Source organism: Arachis ipaensis, chromosome B05 (genome assembly GCF_000816755.2).
Source record: "Arachis ipaensis cultivar K30076 chromosome B05, Araip1.1, whole genome shotgun sequence".
In the NCBI taxonomy this organism is placed as follows: domain Eukaryota; kingdom Viridiplantae; phylum Streptophyta; class Magnoliopsida; order Fabales; family Fabaceae; genus Arachis; species Arachis ipaensis.
Window position 1 is genome coordinate 7,291,109 of NC_029789.2, and position 15,988 is coordinate 7,307,096.

The following is a 15,988-nucleotide window of genomic DNA, read 5'->3' on the forward strand; positions in this document are numbered from 1 at the left end:
ATTGCAAAATTCTAATAAAATGATATAATTTTTCTTAAAATCAGACACTGATGAGGACAGAATAATGAATATAAACTGCTCAATTAAAGCATGAATAGATCCGGATTATTTTTTCCCATTGTCATTTTGTATAGAATGGCTATTTATGGCTTTATGCTCTTGAATATTGAATATTGGAGCTGCAGAAGGTACCACTTTATATGTTTCTTTCATACTTTTAGGAGTGGTCCAGTTGCAAATAAACAACGTTCAATAATTATTGATAATAATCTAGGTTATGTATCATCGTTAGTTCCATGTTAAGCAAACACAACATGGCTAACAATTGATGGCCTAGTAGAGCACGTTATACTCCTCATGAGGCATCACTACTTACCTCATCAAAATTATTATGTATGAGCAAACCTATTCTTTGATAATCTTTTGTTTTGCAAGTCAGATTCTAATTTTCTTTAATCCACGGTATTCCTCAGCCTGACAGGCCAAGGACTAATCCGCCGCGGTACTGAGCTCTATTTAAGGGTTTGTCGTTGGCCAATGGATTTCTGCATACACAATGCGGGATTCGAACCCCCAACACTTACTTAAGCGGACTAGTGAATTAACCACTAAACCAACCCAACTTGGTTAGATTCTAATTTTCTATTATAACCTATTACATGTCTTCTGCATTTTGATTATAAAAAAAAAATGGCCTTTAACTGAAGTACTTGACCACAAATAAGAAGTTCAAAAGCAAAATGAATAATGTTACACATTAAAATTTTTTTTGAATCAACTCTAATTAAATTAAATAATAAAATTTGAAATAATATTAGTCATAACTGATTTTTATTATATTAGACTAATTTTATTAAATTTAATTAACAAAAAGATTTAAATATGTAGTATTATTCAATAAAAATAAACACTATAAGCTAACAAATAACATCTAAACAAAACAAAACACAAACCAACACACCAAACATGCAAATAGAACAAACACCCTTCCTAACCAACAAGACAAAACCAAAAGAACAAACCACACCAAAAAATACAAAACAAAATACCAGATAAAAACAACCATGAAGTATGTTAGGCTGCGTTTGTTTATAAAGACAGGATATTGGGATAGAGACACAGAGATACAAAATCATGTTTGATAGAGGAGACATGGACAGAGATAATATGTCTAGAGACACTGAATTAGTATATTTTGTATCCATCTTGACAGAAGGACACGACGATACTAACAAGGAATACAACTTATTTTTTATTTTTTCTTTTATTATTTTTGTTAATTTTTTACAATCCCGCTATGTTACCAACAGTATTTCTGCTGCCAACTCTGATTTATAACAGTATTTAACAGAAGTGTCTTTATGGATGTGTCTAATAAAAATATTTTTTTTATAGCCATGTCTAATGAAAGTGTCTTTATAAATGTATTTTCTGGATGTGTCTTTTTATACATGTGTTTAAAATATAATAATTAATTATTATTATTGGTAACAAGTTGGCAGTTAGTGTATTGGTACTCTATACTTTTTTAATTTTTTATTATTATATTTTTTGTCTCAATTTTTGAATAAAAAAACAAAAACAAATTAGATTTTCATAATTTATTATAGTTTATCACCAAATATAATACAAAACACAAAATTTTGTATCTCTATCATTTATATCTTATTTTCAATATCTTATCTTATCCTGTTTTTATAAACAAATAAACAAATGCACCCTTATTAAACTTCTCAAATGTTGAACTTCACGCGCTTCACCGTATAAAAAGGTTTTGGTTTTTAATTTTGTGTCGCTTTTCGTGGTCTTTTTATCCTTTTTTTAGATTATTATACTGTATATTGTTTTGATAATTTTTTTTAATTCTTTTTTATGTAAATATTCTATTACTACTTCTTTGTCACTATATCTTAAATCGAGTTAAGTCTCAAGTTTTTAGGTTCTTCTCACTTTTTCTTCTGAATTCTCTATATCACTTTCATCATTTATTCCTGAATTATTCTTTTTCTTTTTCTTTTTTCTGATTTTTGCGCACTTTTCTTCTTTTTTATTTGGATATTTTTTTATTCTTTAGTTATATTTTTTCTTCTTATTGAATTTGTGGCTGTTACCCTTCTGAAAAATTTTAGGGCTCCCAACCTGAGTAGATTAAAGTATTAAACTGTCTAATAATCAAGCAGTTTTATATCAGTGGACACAATAAATCTTAAAGTAGTGTTTGTTTTGAGGTACTGAAATAGAAATTGAGAGACTGAGACTCAATATCATGTTTGTTGGTTCAGAGACTGGTACTAAAATTTCTGTTTTAGTCTCCAAAATTTTAGTATTTCAATACTTTCAAAAAGTAGGGACACAAGAGACTAAAATTTTTAGAGATAGAGACTGAAATTTTAATAATATTTTATACCTAAAATACCTTCATTTCAATTAATAAATTTCAATTTTACTTTTTGTACAAATTAAATTAGAATTTTATTTTTGTTTTAATTTTTATCTTTCACTTTGCATCAAATAGAATACTGACATTTATTTCAATTTCTATCTTTTAGTCTTTATCTTTCAGTATTAGTCTTTTCATCTCTATCTCTCCACCAAACGCTATCTAAGTGACTCGCATGATTTAACAATTTTTGTGTTATCTTGAAAAATCCAAAACCGGGCATCCATGCGTTCCAGCTAACAACGATTTTTTCACTAAAATATTTGCATTACAATATTAAGAAAATTGGGCTTTTAAGTGAATTCATAAAATTCAGCTAAGGTCTATTATTCCTTTAAAATATCGTTAGGTCACTTCATAACTCATAAGGCTTAAAATACAAATTACATCCATTCAAATATAGGTTAGGATGAGTTCTTGTCGGCCCCTAAGATTTAAAATTCGCCACTTTTGTCCCCTTTAATTGTCTTTCGTGTAAACTGTCCACTTCTGGCAAAGACAACGAAAAGAAATATAAGCGAATATAATTGTATGTGAACAATGCAAACTATATATACTATAAGCATTAACTAATGTTTGTGAAGAATTTAGACTAAAATATATTAACATTACACTAGAAATAGTTACGTGTCTTTCATTTAAATTATGTGCATAATTCATTCATAAAATTTATAACAGAGATTTTAAGATATATTATTAGTTTTTAAAAAATAAATAATTTGTTTTTGTAATAATATTTTTTTAAAAAAATTATCTAAATATTTTTAAAATTGAATAAAAAAATTCACTCAAAAAAATCAATCTAAACTGATCCTAAATAAAATAAAATCTATATGAACTAGATTGTTTCAATTTGAAATTTATTACATATGTGTTCTATTTTATAATTTATATAAATTGCTACAGATTTATATGTTAAAGGACAATGTTAAAACTGTGAGTAAATTGTGATTCTCATCGTATGCATGCTTCTGTAAAATACATTATTTGTCACGTTGTGTTAAAATACATTATAGTAGTATTCTTAATAAATCATAACAAAATAGTATAATTTATGAAGAACGATCCTACCCTATAATTGACATATATATAAAAAATTTCAGTTTGGGTATTTAGTCAATATAATTTATCAACTCTTTTTTTCCTGGACTCTAACCTGATGAGAATCGAAAGATCTAAATAACGATTCAAATTAAAAAAAAAAAAGTATTCTAATAATATAATACAGTAGATTATTAGAGAAATTTAATACGAACAAATTAAAAGTTCAGCCATATATTCTAACTCAAAAAATAAATAGATGTCGCCATAAGATTGTCAAGTCTCAATAAAAAATAGATATTATTCAAAGGTAGAAATTAATTCACTGTAATTCGAATTAGAAAAATTCCATTCAACATAAATTTATGGGGTGAAATTATTTTAAAATTAGAAAAAAAATTGAGACAATACTACAAAATAAAAAATCTTATTAAAAAGATAAATTTAGAGTCAAATAATTTAAATCTAGTGATTAGAATATAACTTTCTTTCATCCAAAGTTTAGAAATCAAACTCAAAAAAAATAAAATTTGGCAACTAAATGGTAAGAATGGTAAAGTGGTTACTTCTAATGTTAGAATTGCTTCTGTGGCATATTTTAAAGATATCTTCTACTCTTCTTAGCTATGAGAATTATGAACCTTTGTTTATTGACTTTGAACCTAAAGTTACAGTTTTTATGAACCGTAGATCTCAAAAATCAGTGACTATGGAGGAAGTAAAACGAGCTATATTTAGTATTTATCCTCAAAGTATTCTAGGAGATATGACATGACAACAATTTTTTTTTTCAAAACTTCTGGAACATTATTAGTGGTGATGTATTTCAAATAGTTAAGAGTTTTTCTTAGAGGACAAAATTTTAAGGGGTTTTAACCACCCTCAGAAATCAAATCTACCTTATTCCCAAATTCCTTAGTTAAATATATGACTAAAGTAAGACAAATAAATATGTCTTCAGTCTTTTACAAGATTATTTCTAAAGTCTTTGTGCATAGACTTTAAGGTATAATGAATAAATTAATTAGTTCTACTCAAAGTACTTTTTATTAAAGATAGATTAATTTCTAACAATATCTTAATTGCTCATGAGTGCATGCATTATTTGAAGAACAAAAAATGAGAATTTGAAACTAAAATAGCACTAAAGTTGGATACGAGTAAGGCGTATAATAGGGTGAAATGCTACTTTTTTTTGTTTATATTGGAGAAGTTTGATTTTGACTCCTGGTAGATGTGAATTCGGGAATTAGTAACAAGTGTTTCTTATTCTGTCATTGTGGAAGGACAATTCTATGATTTTTTCAAACCAAATAGAAGTATCCGCCAAGGAGATCCTCTATCTCCCTATTTTTTTTTTTCATTTTCTATGTAGAAAGTTTATCCTTCTTGCTATACAAGATAGAACAAAACAGACTAATTCAAGATATTCAAGTTCACAGACGATGACCCAAAATCAATACCTCCCATTTGCTGATGATTCTATCAATTTTTGTAAAGCTAATCCTGAGACATGTTCAAATATTTTGAATTTGTTAAATTCTTATGAAAGCATCAATCGACAGGGGGTTAATCTTAATAAATCTATTGTATTCTTTAGTCACAACACTCACTATACTATTTGTAAACATTTTGCTAATGCTTTGAATATTGATTATATTGGGATTCAAGATAGATACCTTGCTTTACCTTTTATAATCTATAAATTTAAAATGACTACTTTTAACATTATCAAAGAGAAGGTTTGGAAGTGAATCAAAGGGTGAAAACATAATGTTCTATCTTCAGGTGGAAGACACGTATTGCTTAAAGCAGTGGATAAAACTATTTCTATCTATACATTGTCTTGCTTTAAGCTATTGATGATTTAATTTAAAAAATCACTCTTTATTCTCACAGTACTAATGGGGCAAAAAAGGTTTTGAAAGGCGTATGCCTTGGATTACCTGAGATATTATGATTCGGCCAAAGAAAGAATGGGGCCTTGATTTAAAGACCTTAGAGTTCATAATTTGACACTATTAGACAAAGAGTTTTGGAAACTTGTAACATACTCTACTTCTCTATTATTCAAAATTCTAAGGAATAAGTACTTTAGAAATAGTAATATTTTAACTGCAGAAACTAGAGTCTTATCTTATTAACTGAGTTGTGGATACTGAAGAATACATCTGAATCTCTGAGGCCCTCTGTATCCTTTAGTGGTTCCTGAAATGCCAAACAGACAGTTTATTTCCAATCTTGTTCTACGAGTTAAAGATTTAATTACCGAAAATAGGAATTGAAATTAGCCTCATTCGAAAATTATTTTTCCAAGACCTTGCGGACAAAATTCTTTCCATTAAAATTCATGTAATATTGACAAATTGCAATGGAATTTAAATAAATTCAAACATTATGATATTGCTTTAGGTTATATAATTAGTTACCAATGGAAGTTGAACATGCCTCACAAAATTAAGTTCTTTATATGAAAAGCTCTCTATGTCCACTTTTCAGTTCTTGCCTAGTTTCATTGCCGCTTTCCATGTACATCGCTAATATGTTCCTGCTGTCAAAAAGCAATGAAAATGATCACCTATTGTTTGTTCCACTATTCTACAATTAAAGAAGTATGGTCTCAAGGTTACCTTTGAGATATGCTTCTCTCAGACTTTTGTCGACTTCTGATCATAGTGGATTGTAGCAATGGAGATGACTAACCCATGTTGAAGGATATTGATCAGAACCCTCAATTGCTTGGCATTATTTGTTGGCACTCTTGAAAGGCTCACAATCAGTTAATTTTTGAAGGCTTTATTTCGATGTCGTCTGCCATCCTTACATTCTCTATCAAATTATTTTGAGAGATTCAGAAAACACCCATCTTATCTCACCGAGTCCTTAAAAAAAACTTAGTTTCATTCAATTCAACTTATTATTTTTTCTTGTTTTAGATTCTTTTTAGTTTGTTCATACACCGTTAGATTCTTCTAAATTCTTTTTGAACATCTTTATATTTTATTTTTTAAAATTAGTAAAATATAACCTACTATCTTAAAAAATAAAAAATAAAAACCTTTTTATTAGTATTTTCATTGCGACATTATCACTTTATCAGGTACCTGAACCCGAGGCTATTTTCTGGAAATTTTAGTATGTCAATTGTCAGAAGGAATTTTGGAAATGTAGGAACAAATAAAACCAGGAACAGAGCTTATCTAAATCTACAGTGATAGACAAGAAAACATGAAAATTTAGTATCCATATCCTCAGATATCATGACGAAATCATATATGAAGAAATAAATGGCAACCAAGAAAAACATTAAAAAAAGGGGGTAACGTTAGACCCCACTAATAATTTGAGTCGTGTATACTTTCTGTACGGGTTTTCCAATTCATATGTATGTATTCGGAATAAAACAATATATTAATTGTGAGTATAAAGTCTAAAGAAATTGTTTTGGTAAGGCCAGCAGCCACCCTTTAGACCTCTTTGTCAAACATTGAAGTCTGACTATCACTTGAGCATCACATGGGTGATTGCTAGTGAGATAGAGGGCACATTTTCAGTAAACAAAGCATTCATAACTGGCAATCTTTTCAAATGATGCAAAGAATTTAAGGATCTTGATAGACCATCAGGCATAAGCCATACATTTTGTAAAAAACTGAAGTGATCGATGGGACTTGGGAGTGTGTTTACAAATTTTTGTGACTCCAAAACTATTGCTTGTATTAGTAACATCCCATTAGTTATGGTAAACAGCAATTAAATAGATATTATTAAAACACTATATATTTTTTTTAGAAAAAAGAATGAATGGAAGTGATCGTACATTACAAACTTTAGATAAAGTCAAATTACAATTTCTAAACTTCTTTAAATTCCTATTTAGGTGAAGATGCCAAAACCTTCTTAACTTTCTAAAGACTGGTAAACAAAGAATAAAAATCTTATAATTAAGTTTATTTTTATTGTTTAAAAGACCCAAATAGTTTCAACTTACAATATCCCCCAGGGTAAATATAAAGAGAGTTAAAATTTTTTTAATATAAATATTTTTATTTTTAAAATACTTCTCATTATATATTTTTATGAAAAAATATTTTGAAATTTATAAGATCTAAACTCAAATCCTTTCAGTTAATGAATAAAACGATGAATTAAGAGACATTAATAATGCCTATTAATAGATTAGTTCCTACAATGCTTCTAGAAGAAGTTACAGTTCCCTGCAACGGGTTAATGGAGCAATTGGTGACACCGAAGCGTTATTAAGGCGCCAAATTATTACCGAGGTTCACAACTTACAAATGATCTATGATATGCAGAATACATTACAACAATTGGAATCCTAAATTGGGTGAGCTTTGATAGAAATCCCAAAGCCCTGCAACAATACCCAGTTCTTACATCAGACTTCACATAAAACCTGTACACTCTAGCTAATACTATTGAATCCCAATCTTAAATAGGGATCGCCATAAAGCCTTTTAAGTTGAAGAACCAAGCAAAGTAAGCGAAGGTATGTAATTTTGGTATATTCTTAGGAGTTCTTTCCTTTGATTTACTCCTTTGCTAAGAGAAACTAGTGCACCCTTGTCTAAGTGTCAGAATAAGCCTAGTGTGCTACACTAGAAAGCAGCAATGAAGAACCATTATCAACTTCGATATAAGGTAAGATCATAAGTGCCTTAATCACCAAATCATTTTAAATAAGTGTGGAACTACTCAAAATCAACAGAAACCAATGTGCATTAAACATTATAAATGGAAATCACTTCCTAGCATATTCAAGCAAGACCATAACTAGAATTTGTTACAGAAATAAGGACAAGATATACTAGAAGATTAGCTTACTTGAATTATTTTGCTCAAACAATATACCACCAAGCTAGCAACTAACTACAAATCCACTTAATTTCAATACGTTTTGAGTTCTGGACCACGAAAATATCATCTAATGAAAAATCTAATACATAGCAAAAAAACAAAGTATATGGTAGAATCCATCAAGGTCACAACTCACAAACAGTTTTCTGAAAGAGAAATGAATAAATGAAAAAGAAGATTCCTGCTTCACACAGCATCAGCCATCACCACCTATATACTTGGAGAAATTCATGTGATGCACAATTGGTGCCGAATCCATATGGTCCATTCAAGTACCTATCGCAAAACGCATGAGCAAAAAAACATGAACACTTTCTGCAAGAGCTGAATCACGAGATATATGGCGATATAAGAGTGAAGTGAGTAATAAGTACCCTGAGACAATTCACAGCAAGCGCGCGATTCGACGGAGATGTGGGAAGTGAAGCGAGCGGCGGCGTTGACGCTGTGCAGCGGCATAAGCGACTGCGTACATCCAAGTGCTCCGACATTCCTTCAAAATCAACATTTGAATAGAATTAAGAAAAATAAAATAAAATTGAATAATTGACGAAAAAAAAAATGAAAAGAAAGAAAAAGAAATAGGAAATGATAGCATACCTAGGGAGGGTGAAGAGGGGGCGGCGAAGAGAAGGAGAAGAAGAAGGGCGATGGATGCGAGGGACAGAAGAACGGCTTGGTATGGTTCTGATGGCGGAGATCAACGACCTCGACAGCGATCCGCAGCGCCATGCCATGGCTTTGCTATGTGGAACTGGAAGGAACTCCAACTAGGTACCTATATAGGGGTTTTGGCACTGAATGCCGAAGGAGCTAAACCCTACTCTGGTTTACAGACTTGGGTCAGTTCTAGCCCATATTTGAATGGACTACATAGCATACTAGCCCACACCAAGATCAATAATTATTCTGGAAGAGAACAACATTTTTTTCATCTACTCAAATTGTTCCCTTTTTTTTTTTTTATCAAAGATATATTTTTTTTTTTTTACCAAAGATAGGAGATTCGAACCCGCAACCTCTTAATTGAGTATGAGAAGACTATGCCATTTGAGCTATAACTCATTGGCCTCAAGTTGTCTCCTTTGTTTTGTGAAACTTGTGTTTCTTTTATATCATATTAATTAATTATTAATACATCATAATTCTCATAACTAATGAATGAATGGATAACACTTAACAGGATAAGTATGTTTTGTCAACATTAATATTTAAACTGAGGGAGAAAAAAAATCAATGGGAGATGATTTAAAAATTTTAAACGGAAAAAACAATAAATGATTTAAGTTTTTCTCTTTTCTTCTGGTCACAAACCAATAGTACTTTCAAACGGATAAATAGCAAGGACCAATAAATGGGATATAAGATAGCAGTGTTTACGCAGAGGGGGGAATGTAGGGGGATGCTGGTAGCATTATATTTTCAACAAATATACAGGCGAGTGCCATGATTATACAGAGGAGGTTGTCTAACGAAACCTATACAAAGTATTCAAGAATGTACCCCTACGACTACGAGTTACTTCTTAATCTAACAAAGACTTGGCATCAAATTACAACAGGATCCCAGAACATGAGTTATTACTAAACTATGGTTAACACGGGAAACCAAGCCCTTTCAAATTACACTTCCAAGTCCCCATCTAAAGATGGGGAAAACAAAGAATTTGATCAATTAGCCAAAGCCAACTTGTGTTGCTGAGATTCTTACATTCTGAAATCCAACACACAGACAGTATTACTTGCAAAACATGCAGCGATCTTGTCACCCTCCTTATTCCAGCACACCTCAAAAATGCCTCCATTCCCATTGTATGTCTTAACGATCTTGCCGTCCTTCAAAGACCATATGTGCATAGACTTGTCAGGAGAGCCGCTGGCCAGATACTCGCCATTGGGACTGAATGCAACGGAATATACACGATCCCTGTAGATCCATAGAAACAAGTTGAAATCATGGGTTAGAACTTTTGTAGAAGCAACCTACCTACCTCCTTTCCTAGGACCGAAGTATTTTCTAAGGGGGGGAAAAATCCCAAGTGTATATTATAAAATTAAAACCAATGTTTGAAACGGGCTTGACATAACCCAAATATATTAAGCAAAGAAAAAGGCTTTTACCTGTGTCCGTTCAAGCTATAGACAAGTTTCCCAAGTTCTACATCCCATAGCTTTACAGTTGTGTCAAATGACGCACTGCACAAAAAGGATGACTACATAGTTTTAAAATGAACCCAGCTTAAGTGAAATGCATTTTAACTCTAGAAAGATAAAACATTCACTGACTAACAGTAGAGTGCGATATGAAAGGAATTAAATCAATTTGAATCAGTAGCATGCAAAAATGTACACATCATTCACAGTTAGCACTTAGCAGTGTACAGGTACAAGGCATTCGGAGCAACCACAACTTCAAACAAACACACGCAGAGGTCACTAAGACTAAGGAAACACACAGTAAACAAATTCTAATTCCAGGAAATCAATAAGAAAGGCTTGCAAATAAATCAAAAGCAAAAAAACTTAATTTTAGCAAGAACACATACCTTGCCAACAACAACTTTTTATTAGGGTTATTTGTACCGGTACCAGTGGGGCTCCATCTGATAGTATATATCTCCTACAAAACAATTATCTAGTTCTCTCAATAATCTGCACAGCATTGAAGTCAAATGGAAGCTTAACATAAAATCTTAAATTGAAATATAATAAAAACAAATCATTACCTTGGTATGTTCTCGAAAATCATGAAGATACTTATCGTGTTTCGTACTCCATATCTACAAAAACAAGAAACATCAGAGTACAAACACATTAGTTTCCAGATGTTCCAGCAAAATGACATACTTGTCTCATAAGTGTACTATAAGGTAAACATTTTATTCCAAAATCCTACCAGTGGAAAATGTCATTATGCAACAAACAATTAGAACAGTTATAAATATTACCTTTGCAGTGATATCATCAGAACATGAGGCCAGCAACGACCCGGTTGGATCCCATTTGACACAATTAACTTCACCCTAAATTTGCAGAAAGGTCATTTGGTCAGTGGTCACCACGTAAAACACCAACAGAAAGTGACCCAACCAATCTATATAGTTAACCCTGCTAGCTGGTTTAAATAGATTATCAACAAAGTACATGATGAATCCTACTCCCTCGAGGATAGTATAATCATCGGATTGTAACTATCGGTGTATACTAAAACTCTTTTGAAGTTTGGTCACAATACAAACCTGATGGCCAGCAAAACTTTTTACAGGGCGATTTTCACCAATCTTGCAAACATATATCATGGTGTCAGTAGAGCTTGTCGCAAATGACACATTGTTGCGCCAGTCAACATCAAGTGTTGGGCCTAAACAACATATCAATCCCAAAATTAAAAATATAAACATGGTCAGGGTTACCTCAACTCCCTATTTAGACAATTCTCCTTTGTTAAACAAGTTATATTCAATATTTATACCTGAATGAAAGTCAAATTGTTGTTTCCATTCCGCTGCTTTCACATCCCATACAATGGCAGTCTTATCACAACTTCCAGTAAGAATATAATCACCTTTCTTATTCCATTTCAAAGAAAATATGGGTCCCTTGTGTTTGCTTAATGTACTCCGCAATTCACCTGATCAAAGACATTGGCACATAATCAAAATAGTATTAGTCAATACTCAAAAGAGCGAATTCAAACACAAATCAAGCCTTTGACGTCTCCCCATCTAATCATATGAATCTCAAAGGAAGTATTGCAGTGTATTCGTATGGAAGACATCCCACCATTAGTAGTCCAAATTCTTGCTTGCCCATCGTATGAACCAGTAGCAAGTAGTGTCCCATCTGACTGCATGTCAAACAAGAAAGATCAAGATCTTGATAGGATTTACATAAAGTTATGATTAAATACTGCAAAGAATACTTATCCAAACAAAAAAATGCTGCAAAGAATACTTGTGAATTTACATCTCAGTTGCATGAATTATACTTAAGCATATGAAAATAAGTGCCGCAGGCCACAGGGGACCATCATGCCTGAACTATTATGTACACTAAACTCAGGAAGAAAAAAATTGGCAAGAAAATTATAAAGCTCCATATATTTCTTAATTTTTCACATAGCTCCCTTATGTTTTTCAAAACCTACACAAACCTCTGAGAAATATATTAAACCCACATTGAAAGACACAATTTTCCTCATAAACTTTCCCTGTTGAAAAGAGGCTGCTGTGGGTTTGAAAATGATAAAATAGCATGTGGAAAAAAGCAGGGAACTAGAGGGGAGGTTGAAGTAGCTACTAATGCCCACTACCCATCTTGGATTCAAATCAGATTATCAAAATACGTAATCAAACTCACATTCCAATCAAGTGTTGTGACATCTTTATTCCTTTCATTTGTTTTACCCGTCACATGCCTCAACACCAACGCATTCAATGGGCCGTTCTGTGAAGTAGATTTGGATTTCCCCTCTGGCAGTGTCCAAATACGAGCCGTTGCATCCCCGGAACTAGAAGTTGAAAATGTCAATAGTGAAGTGAATTTAAGAATTGTGAGTCTTGAAATGGAAAGGCAGAATGAGCAATGTTTTCTACATCAACTATAATACATACTGCATCATCATGATCATATTTTATGCAGAAAGAAAATTAGTCACTCATGGAGAAGACATTTACCCCGAGGCTAGAAGAGATCCTGCAGGACTCCATGCACAAGCACACACCTAAATTGATCGTAAACAAATCCATTAACAGTCAATCTAACAGAGGAAACAGGTAATGAAAACAAGCTTTCAAACAAACAAAGCATTTATGAAATTCTTCACCTCTGAGGTATGCCCTTCCAAAATTGTCACTTCTGTTCTAGAAAATTCACCTGGTGGAGATGTTGATGTTGTAGTAATATCCATTGGTTCTGGTCCTGTTACAGTGAATGAAAACTTCATTACTCCAATACTCCTATAAAGGAAGAATAATAATTGAAAGGGAAAACTAGTTTGCAATTTGCATTCTCTGCTCACTTTGAAAGGACAAGTTTGGGAGCAGGGGAAATCTAGTGTGGCAAACAGTTGCAGCTAAACATAAGATACTTCATTTAGAAATCCCCAAAGGAAATAAAATGTAAAATATTATGCAAAGATAATCAGGATGTTGAACTAAAGACATAAGCCAAAAAGGCATGACCTGAAAGAGAAGATTCCTAACCTTGGGCATCTTCGGCTAGCAATAATTTATTGAAATTTGAAATTGAATAAGAAGCAGCAAACTACAAGCGTTTAGTGAAACTATACTGAAATTTATAATCTCATCAGTTATTACACCAGCATTCTGCAGTTACCAGCGATCAAATGACAATATTACAAGAAAATATGTTCATCCGTTCTTCCTTACCCAACATAAGGTTATGAGATGTATGCATAAAAATAACACACCTACTTCACAAGAAATGCTGAACATGCAACAGAGAACAATTTTTTTATTTTTTATCTAAGACAATGTAAATCAATTCTGCTGGGCAAATGATTACCTCCAAATACTCTAATCTCTTCTTGTTTTATAGTAACCTTATCTACTTGATCTGCACCCATTTCTCTACCAATGTGATTTTCATGCGGCCGTTCTCGGTCTTTATGAGTTTCTACCTTTTCTTTATCCTTTTCCCATTCTTTCTCCTTTTCACGCTTTTCCCTCTCTCTATCCTTTTCGAATTCTTTTTCCTTTTCACGCCTTTCCCTCTCCCTATCCTTCTCGCTTTCTTTCTCCCTTTCACGCCTTTCCCTCTCCCTATCCTTTTCGCTTTCTTTCTCCCTTTCACGCCTTTCTTTCTCCCTATCCTTTTCGCATTCTTTCTCCCTTTCACGTCTTTCCTTTTCTCTTACCCGCCTACGCTCACCTTCATGTTCCTTTTCGGATTCCTTATTTCTATCCTTCTGTTGTTTCCTCCTTCTTTCACTTATCATTTTCCTTAGTTCGTGCACATCTTTTGTGATGAGATCCATAGGTTGTAAGAGTGAAAAATCTTCATCCACATCTGCATCACACTGGCGGACTAATTGTGAGTAACATGAAAGAAAACTTAAAAACATAAAAGAAATCCACTCAAACAGATGACAACAATTCTGACAGTGAAAACTACAATACCAAACCAAGAAAAAAACTCACATTACTAATGTTGGCTTCCATCTCCAAGTACTGTAGCCCCTTCTGAACAAATGTAACAAGAGCACCGGGTGGTACTAAACTTCCATCAATGGGGTTTTTGTTAATACTAGCCTCATATCCAAATGCAAAAGCTGAGTGCGTAAAACCTGCCGTTGCAACACACAAGGTTCATGGTATGGACATCTCAGAAAATATTGATGAAAAACCTTTGCTTGCTCAGTGACAACAACAATAATCATAAATAATAGTAACATTATTATAGAATCAGCCTCATAAAACCTCTATCAGAATCTAGAGGATGTCATAGTTCAAAAATATAAATTGAACTGTGCTTTCAGAACTATAAGATTAAGTCTCAAACACCAAATTCAACTTCATCAACAGATCTAACCAATTTCGGTTCCTCTTTCTAAGTTTTACAGAAAAGCACATATTAAAATATAACAATAATAATTGGAGCTCCAAATTCCCCCCATATAAGGTTTGGTTTCAGTGCAGTAGCTAAACCCTAATCTGGTGGTAGCAGCAATTGTAAGCGCTTGAGTAAGCTCAAACCGTAAACAATCGAAATTCGTCTAATGCTCTAAAACCCTGGCACCTCATGGAACAAAAAGGGGCAAAAAAAGGAGGAGGACTTCATGGTACAAAGAGAGAAGAAAAGAGGTAGGAGGTAGGAGATAGAAGAAAGGTACCTGATTCTTGAAGGTAGCGAAAGACGAGATAATTGAGCTCAACGGAGGTGACGGTAGTCATGGTGGGAGAAGAGAAAGGGCTAAGCAAGCATGAGTTATTGGCAGAGAAGCGTTGCGTGCCGTCGTTAGCTACGTGCTACGGCGGCACAGAAGAGAAGGCAGGGGATTTTACAATTTTGCAATTCAGAATGAAACTGCAATTTTCTCTCTCGCCGTTCCGTTTGGCTCTCTGTTACTACTACTTTTTCCCGTCCGTTTATGCTTCTTAGCATTTTATCTGCACCAGCAGTTTTAATTTCTATTTTTTATATATATTTAATATAATTGATTATTTTATATTTTTTACCAATATTTTAGAATAATAACCTAAATAGTTGTTCAATATTTTAAGTTAATTCTAGAGTCTAAATCCTAAAAAAATCTTTTTAATAAACTATTTTATTTAATATTCCAATATTTTAACAAGAAACGTAGTGTTGATAAAAAAATTATTGGAGATCTATTTTATTTTAAATAAATAATATATATTTGAAAAACTTTGGTTTTTTATTCTTAAATATCTACATTTAGAATATTAAAAGTGCGTGTTCTTTTAAATATATAAAAAAATTATTATAAAATAACAATGTTTAACTTACAAATCATTAAAAAATGTGCCAAAAATTCCCCAAATTAAGTTTGCGAGTAACATAAAAAAATTTAATAAGCTGTTTAAACAAATTTCCTTATCAATCAATACTATCATAAAGCCTATCTGAACTGACATCATGCCATTTA

At 32.2% G+C, this 15,988-nt stretch overlaps 2 protein-coding genes and 1 long non-coding RNA gene across 4 annotated transcripts in view; 1 reads left to right on the forward strand and 2 right to left on the reverse strand.

Moving 5' to 3' along the window:
- LOC110271724 overlaps positions 1-8,629 on the forward strand; it is an 11,698-nt gene extending 3,069 nt beyond the window's left edge. The window contains exons 2-3 of the long non-coding RNA XR_002362334.1: positions 7,987-7,991; positions 8,473-8,629. This is a non-coding gene — a long non-coding RNA (uncharacterized LOC110271724). The remainder of the gene's footprint in view (positions 1-7,986; positions 7,992-8,472) is intronic.
- LOC107642735 lies at positions 8,204-9,210 on the reverse strand. The gene is made up of 3 exons (XM_016346196.2): positions 8,960-9,210; positions 8,734-8,852; positions 8,204-8,635 (listed from the first exon to the last, which is right to left on the reverse strand). The coding sequence occupies exons 1-3, from the start codon at positions 9,094-9,096 to the stop codon at positions 8,628-8,630; spliced, it is 264 nt and encodes an 87-aa protein (XP_016201682.1). The 5' UTR covers positions 9,097-9,210; the 3' UTR covers positions 8,204-8,627.
- Positions 9,715-15,485, reverse strand: LOC107642733 (WD40 repeat-containing protein HOS15). 2 transcript variants are annotated; one of them, XM_016346193.2, is made up of 14 exons: positions 15,212-15,485; positions 14,520-14,665; positions 13,885-14,398; positions 13,184-13,281; positions 13,035-13,081; positions 12,718-12,868; positions 12,142-12,205; positions 11,831-11,989; positions 11,598-11,719; positions 11,307-11,381; positions 11,085-11,138; positions 10,905-10,978; positions 10,480-10,554; positions 9,715-10,285 (listed from the first exon to the last, which is right to left on the reverse strand). In XM_016346193.2, the coding sequence occupies exons 1-14, from the start codon at positions 15,270-15,272 to the stop codon at positions 10,066-10,068; spliced, it is 1,860 nt and encodes a 619-aa protein (XP_016201679.1). In that variant the 5' UTR covers positions 15,273-15,485; the 3' UTR covers positions 9,715-10,065. The 2 variants fall into 2 exon arrangements, with proteins under 2 accessions (XP_016201679.1, XP_016201680.1); XM_016346194.2 differs by having other exon boundaries at positions 13,184-13,278; positions 15,212-15,484.